The sequence below is a fragment of the Trachypithecus francoisi genome, unplaced genomic scaffold (assembly GCF_009764315.1).
Source record: "Trachypithecus francoisi isolate TF-2019V2 unplaced genomic scaffold, Tfra_2.0 Lachesis_group3, whole genome shotgun sequence".
In the NCBI taxonomy this organism is placed as follows: Eukaryota; Metazoa; Chordata; class Mammalia; order Primates; family Cercopithecidae; genus Trachypithecus; species Trachypithecus francoisi.
Genome location: NW_022681468.1, coordinates 85,677,211 through 85,684,181, shown reverse-complemented (window position 1 = coordinate 85,684,181; position 6,971 = coordinate 85,677,211). Strand labels below are relative to the sequence as shown.

The following is a 6,971-nucleotide window of genomic DNA, read 5'->3' as shown; positions in this document are numbered from 1 at the left end:
AACTAGCCGGGCGAGTGGCGGGCGCCTGTAGTCCCAGTTACTTGGGAGGCTGAGGCAGGAGAATGGCGGGAACCCGGGAGGCGGAGCTTGCAGTGAGCTGAGATCTGGCCACTGCACTCCAGCCTGGGCGACAGAGCAAGACTCCGCCTCAAAAAAAAAAAAAAAAAAAAGACTTTATCCTGAGCTGCCCACATCTGAATCTACGTATTGCCCTGTAAGAAAGAATAAGACAAGTGAAATCGCCACACACATAGCCCTAGAAAGATGTATTACATAAACATCTGAAAGGGATTTGAGTTCTGCTGGTGCCAAATTGTGTCACAAGGAAGAAAGTTCCAAACTGAGAAACCCCACATCACCATACCAGAGCCACTGCACTAGATTGAAGCACTTTTTATTCTTTCTGCTGAACTAGAGAATCACATGGATGTGTCTTCGGAGCACATTTCAGGCAACCATTTCCTTTTTCTCTTGGTGCCAGTCATCCTTCCACTGCAGGCATCTGTATCCATAACACATTCAAGGCATGCTAACTTATGGGACCTGCATGAGACCACATCTCAGAGCACTGTCTGTGAACCGAGGCTATAGTGCTTTTGTGAGGTGTTGGGAAAGGAAGAAAAGAAGGTGGGTGATTAAAGTGAATGGAAACAAAATTACCATTCTCAACTTTGATCTGTAAGGATCAGTATGGAGAGGATTATTCCTCCCACCCTAAGCTCTCAGAGAACACTCTGCTAGGGCGGTATGACAAAGACACCATCCTCATTGAGGAAACTTCTGTGTTCAGGTGGCTCCACGAGATCATTTATAGTATGAGGAATAAGTTTGTGTATTTCATTTTGCCATGCACAGGTGATAAGGACATAGCCCTTCCTATAAAATGATTTATATTTACACCATGGTATTTCAAATGCTTCTGTTAAATTACAATACACTCCTTCTACAAGACCCTTGCTCCTGTTGCATTTCCTAATTCCATTCTTACATGGCACAAATCTGTTGTAACAGATTTTTTGCAGCTCGTCATATTGCATAAGGAGGAAGTAATGTTCTGTCACACAACAGTGTTTGTAGTAGACATTTTTTCTCATGATTTCTGCATTACAGTAGTCCCTATCATATAATGGCATTCCAGGTTCAATAATGACACGTTTTTTGACTTTTTCTTTGGTAGGTGGTCTGGTGGGCCCTGTCCTATGAAATTCTTCTAAATACTCTTCAAAGTCTTCCATTTCATTTTCTGGGGAATCAAAATCTGCATCCACCTCTTGAAACTGCACTGGCTGCAGCAGCTGCAGCAGCAATAGAAGCAGGAGCAGTGGGTGTGTGGTGATCAGAGTTCTCATCATTTTTCCCGTAGACACTAAAAGAGATAAGGAGATACGTTCTATTGTGATAATGTGCTTGCTTCACATTTCCTGTGAGGGGCACATTTATGCCACATATTGCTGTTCTGGGCTCTAAGATTTTGGATCATTTTTAAATCGCCAACTCATAATCGATCTGAATACTTCTAAATTATTCACAGAAATGACCTTACTAGGCCTACAGTTCAGCCTAGAGCTGTGGTAAGAGAAGAAAAGGTGAAAGGAAGGAGAATGAGAAAGGGAGAGAAATAAAAGTAAGGAGGAAGAAAAGGAAACAAGGAAGAAATGGAGCAAGAGAGAGATTAAAGGCCAGGCGCGGTGGCTCACGCCTGTAAACCCAGCACTTTCGGAGGCCGAAAAGGGTGGATCACGAGGTCAGGAGATGGAGACCATCCTGGCCAACATGGTGAAACCCCGTCTCTACTAAAAATACAAAAAATTAACCGGGCGAGGTGGCGGCGCCTGTAGTCCCAGCTACTCGGGAGGCTGAGGCAGGAGAATGGCATGAACCCGGGAGGCAGAGCTTGCAGTGAGCCGAGATGGTGCCACTGCACTTCAGCCTGGGCGACAAAGCAAGACTCCGCCTCAAAAAAAAAAAAAAAAAAGAGAGAGAGAGAGATTAAGGAGAGAGGGAAGGAGAAAGGAAATCAAGACAGCAGTGGGTAGAAAGGGAGGGAGGCAGAGAGGAGGCTCACATGCTCCTTCCGTCTGAAACAAATGCATCTTTTCCCTTTCCAGGAGTTGAGAACTTGCTCTGAAAAGAGCCACCCTCCCCTTTCAAACATTCCACTTTGATAAGAAAAAATTCCTTAACCGTGTCTTTCTTTCTCCTCTTGCTCTTTTCTGACTATAGATGCCTTTGGGAAAGGGATCAAGGAAGGTTCAAGTTTTGAGAAGCTGGGATAAATACATTCTTGAAGTCACCCTAAACTAAAAACAATGATACACACTAATAGCTAGCATAATGAGGAGTTAAGTGCCAAGCACTAGACTAAGCACTTTAAGTACATTATCACATCATCCAAACAACCCTATAATAAATATATTATTTTTAGTATTGTTGTTGTTATAACAATGAAAGTTGCAAAAAGAAGGTAAAGTTATTAATATCCCTCTGTGAAGGGAAGTTGCTTAAAATCTTACATTAGAGGCCGGGCGCGGTGGCTCAAGCCTGTAATCCCAGCACTTTGGGAGGCCGAGATGGGCGGATCACGAGGTCAGGAGATCAAGACCATCCTGGCTAACACGGTGAAACCCCGTCTCTACTAAAAATACAAAACTAGCCGGGCGAGGTGGCGGGCGCCTGTAGTCCCAGCTACTCGGGAGGCTGAGGCAGGAGAATGGCGTAAACCGGGAGGCGGAGCTTGCAGTGAGCTGAGATCTGGCCACTGCACTCCAGTCCGGGCGACAGAGCGAGACTCCGCCTCAAAAAAAAAAAAAAAAAAAAAAATCTTACATTAGATCTAGCAGACTCCTGGTTCAAGCCTATTTTTGTCTAATTTCCACACATCTGTTCTTAGCTGCTATTCTATCGCCTCTATCAGTCTGGTTTCGCTTCCTAAGGCTAGACTGTATCTCCCTCTCTAGGCTGTCAAACACAGTGACTACTGAAATGGCCAATCCTAAAACTGAATTTGAGCCCCTAGAATGCTTTGACAAATTGGTCCACACTCCATGAAGAACCAACTGTTTTACTGTAGAAACAATCTCCTGAGTTTTCTTACCTTACCAAGCTCTTTGTAAAAGAAGTCCTACCTGGTGGCAACCTGAGTGATTCTCTAACAGTCGTTCCCTGGAGACCTTGATCTATCAATGATGGAGATGGACAATCTCCTGTTCTGGGCTGGATACTGAGTTTGTTCATATGTGTGTAGAAGGGTTAGAGAATGATGGAATTAAAGAAAGGTGGATGTTGGGGGACACATCAGAAAGTGGAGACAATATGAAAGTTGAGCATAGGAGTGCAAAGAATGGAAAAGAGAAGAAAAAGCTGCGTAAAATAGTGATGTGAGAATGGGCACTCGGGGGTGGCCATGTGCCACACTGTCCCTCCGCTCCCTGCTTTTCCTCCCATCCCTGCTTTCACATTCTCATCAGTGTCCTCCAGGAAGTCTCTTCAGAAGAGTGATCCCATGGTGACAGGCCAGAGAGCTCAGAACATATTTTCACGAGAACGTGGAGCCTCTGCACCATCTTGATCTGGAGAGAACATGGACAGTACACGTGAGAAAAGCAGAATTCAGGCAGCTGTGGCCCTGCCCTTTCTACTTCCCGAGAACATGCATAGGGCCTGTCCAGAACACTCTCTTGTTTTTTAAATCTGCAACCTTCTTAATTCTTGATTTATGAAATCAATTGTGGTTTCATTCTTCTCAAAATCCTTTCTCATCTCAAAGTATGTGTATTTTTTTTGTACTCCATTCTGTTACTCTTAACAGATTTTTAGAAATCTTTCAACCACCTGGAATTTATTTTAATGCATAGTAAGAAGTTAGTGTGGTCTTTTTTCACATGGTTTATACATAATCTCAGCATCAATTATTTGGGAAGAAAACTATTCTCTCATCTCTAATTTTAAAAGCTACTTTCTATATTTCATAATTCTGTTTCTGAACACTTTTTTCTGTTTTGATATGCCAATAATATGCTGTTTTACTTAGTATCATTTTACTGTTTTTTTTTTTAAGAGTCACGGTCTCACAATGTAGCCTCAGTTGACTCAGAACTCCTGGGTTCAAGGAATCCTCCCACAGCCTACCAAGTAGCTTGGACTACAGGTGCACTCCACTGTACCTGTACTTATTATCATTTTATGAAACATTTTGATATCTCATAAAGCAATCTACACTCATTCCTCTTCTTATTCAAATGTTCACCACAGAGACAAACAGAAAGTAGATTATAGGGTGCTTGGGACAGGTGGTAGAAATGAGGATTAACAGTAAATGGGAGAAAGAGAGACAGAGGAGAGAGACACAGAGAGAGAGAGACAGGGTAGCAGTGAGGGAGGGAGGGAGAACACAGAATAAATAGTGTTGAAACAAGATCACTCAGTGTTTCTGAAGTTTTTGCCTGGTAATCTCACACAGCAGAAACTCCTGACCTACCTGTGGAATGTAGGCGTCTTGGTTTTTCCTGGGTTCTCACTAATTGAAATTTCTGTGGATGAATCCAGAAATTTGCATTTTAAACAAATTTAAAGGTGATTCTTAGCTCACTAAAGTTGGAGAAGGAATTTCTTTTTTTTTTTTTTTTTTTTTGAGACGGAGTCTTGCTCTGTCGCCCAGGCTGGAGTGCAGTGGCCAGATCTCAGCTCACTGCAAGCTCCGCCTCCCGGGTTCACGCTATTCTCCTGCCTCAGCCTCCCGAGTAGCTGGGACTACAGGCGCCCGCCACCTCGCCCGGCTAGTTTTTTTGTATTTTTTAGTAGAGATGGGGTTTCACCGTGTTAGCCAGGATGGTCTCGATCTCCTGACCTCGTGATCCGCCCGTCTCGGCCTCCCAAAGTGCTGGGATTACAGGCTTGAGCCACCGCGCCCGGCCAGGAATTTCTTAATATGCATTAAAATGAACTTGTGAAAAAGAAAACATCAGAAAACAGTAGGGAAAATGTTTGGCCTTTTCAGCAAATGTTCTTGGAAGAAGAATGGGATGAGTGGCTTCCTCCTTTGGGCTATTATGAATCATGTTGCTATGAACATGGGCACACAAATACCTGTTCAAGTCCCTGCTTTTCCTCCCTGTTTTTAAACTTGCTTGGAAGGTTTATTGCAACTTAGATTTGCAGACTGAGAAAAGCCTTGGAAAGGTTGTCTATCTAGTTTCTCTTCCTAAAATGCAAGTTCTGAGCCCCAGATCAGAACTCTATATTTAACCACACACGTAAGAAGTTTACAGTAAAAAGAAAAGATTGGAATAAGTAATGGGCTTGTAGGTGGACCAATGTATTTCAGAAGGATTATTAAGTGGTATTTTAAATTTTTAAATTTAAGATTAAAATTTAAATTTAAAACTGATTTAAATTAAATTAATTTTTTAAAATATTTTTTGAACACCTTATATAATGAAGCATCAATAAACCATGATCATATAATAATTATATAGCCTTAATCACAAAAGGAAAAACTAAATTAAATCTTTTAAATTGACAATGATTATAATAACTTACAAACTCATTGCTGATGAAAGTGTGATGAGATGTTTCTGTCAGAAAGAAATTGTTATAATTTTTTGGAAAATTTGAGAAATACAGTAACAAGAATAGCTGATACTTTCCTCTAGCATTTCAATAGCTAGAATTCTAAGTTGCAATAATTTATATTGAAAGACAAACAGCAAATTTTACTTAAAAAGGAAAAAACTGAAATTTTAAAATATAAATATCCAAAAAGGTGGGAAAGGGAAAGGTTAAAATGAGTCTGATGTGTTTATAGAAATGACAATAAACATTGCAACAATAATTATTATTATAAGAGCTAGTATTTATTGAGACAGTATTTTATGTTCATAGAATTGTATATTCTTAGAATGGGCTATTTTTCAGAATTTACAAATTTATTAATCAATAAAATTTTAGATCATCTAAGAAACAAAGAGAATAGAAAAAAGAAAAGAATTAAAAATTTTAGAGATATTAAATATTTTGTGATATAATATTATAGTAGCAGGACTACCTGGTTGACAGTGAGAAAAATTCCAAACAAATTACCTTAAATGCAAGGGGCATTGTATTGACTCACAGAAGTTGGAAGTCCAAGAGGTAGGGCAGGATATAGAAATCAAATTCTTGACTAGACTCTTGTTTCTACTCTCTCCCACTCTACTCTGCTTTGTACATTCACTTTATTCTCACGTAGGGTCACGTAGGGTCTCACGTAGGGACACTGCCCCTTTGTGGCCTTATATTTAGGGTCACAGTTGGAAGTGCCATTTTCTCCCACCCTCACCCAACATGGAAAATAACTTTTCTGATTGGCCGTGCTTCTGCCACATGAATAAATCCAGAGATGTGGGGCACTCTGATTGGCTACCTGAAGCACATGTCCTCTTTCAGAAGTAAAGGCAAAACTACACAATTAAAACCCAACAGAATTCCAATTGTCGACAGAAGGGCTGTTCCCTATTACACAAAAAAGGAATAGAGACCAAATCCGAAAATAATAAACGTGCTTTGCTGTTTAGCTGGGGGAAAATCAAAACACTCCATCTATAGCACGTTCCCAATTAACAGAAATATAGATTACATGGGAAAGAAAAGAAAAAAATAAAATAGAAAATAAGTTGTAATTTCTGAATGATATGTTTCTGGTTAATTTTTTATTCTAATCTTTAAAATAGACAATTTTACAAATTCAAAAAAATAACAAAATGTCATTGAAGAAGTGAAGTTTTAAGATCTGGATTGGGCATGTTCTTAAATATTAAGTGCTATTTTTCCAAACTCCCACATATTTATATCAGTAAACTCAATTTTCATCAGCATCAGGAAAATCTATGCCTTAGTTTAAGTGGTTGAGAAAAGACAGATTATAAAACTTCAATCCTTAGAATTAGACTAACCTTTGTGAATAAATCCCAGGGTGTCTCTTAGTTAAATCCAGT

General features: G+C 40.1%; 1 protein-coding gene across 17 annotated transcripts; it reads right to left on the bottom strand.

Moving 5' to 3' along the window:
* Positions 1–373: 373 nt before the first annotated feature.
* Positions 374–6,226, bottom strand: RNASE9 (ribonuclease A family member 9 (inactive)). 17 transcript variants are annotated; one of them, XM_033188747.1, is made up of 5 exons: positions 6,079–6,226; positions 5,539–5,573; positions 4,478–4,529; positions 3,457–3,569; positions 374–1,366 (listed from the first exon to the last, which is right to left on the bottom strand). In XM_033188747.1, the coding sequence occupies exon 5, from the start codon at positions 1,350–1,352 to the stop codon at positions 738–740; it is 615 nt and encodes a 204-aa protein (XP_033044638.1). In that variant the 5' UTR covers positions 1,353–1,366; positions 3,457–3,569; positions 4,478–4,529; positions 5,539–5,573; positions 6,079–6,226; the 3' UTR covers positions 374–737. The 17 variants fall into 17 exon arrangements, with proteins under 17 accessions (XP_033044638.1, XP_033044639.1, XP_033044646.1 ...); XM_033188748.1 differs by having other exon boundaries at positions 6,110–6,226; XM_033188755.1 differs by lacking the exon at positions 3,457–3,569.
* Positions 6,227–6,971: the final 745 nt, after the last annotated feature.

Bases quoted from the DNA above. Each gene is read 5' to 3' on its own strand.
- RNASE9 (XM_033188744.1), bottom strand. The intron at 3,570-4,477 runs GTAGGTCAGGAG...TGTTCTCTCCAG, and splicing joins AAGACGCCTACATTCCACAG to ATCAAGATGGTGCAGAGGCT. The intron at 1,367-3,539 runs GTGAAAATATGT...TATCTCTTTTAG, and splicing joins TGCAGAGGCTCCACGTTCTC to TGTCTACGGGAAAAATGATG.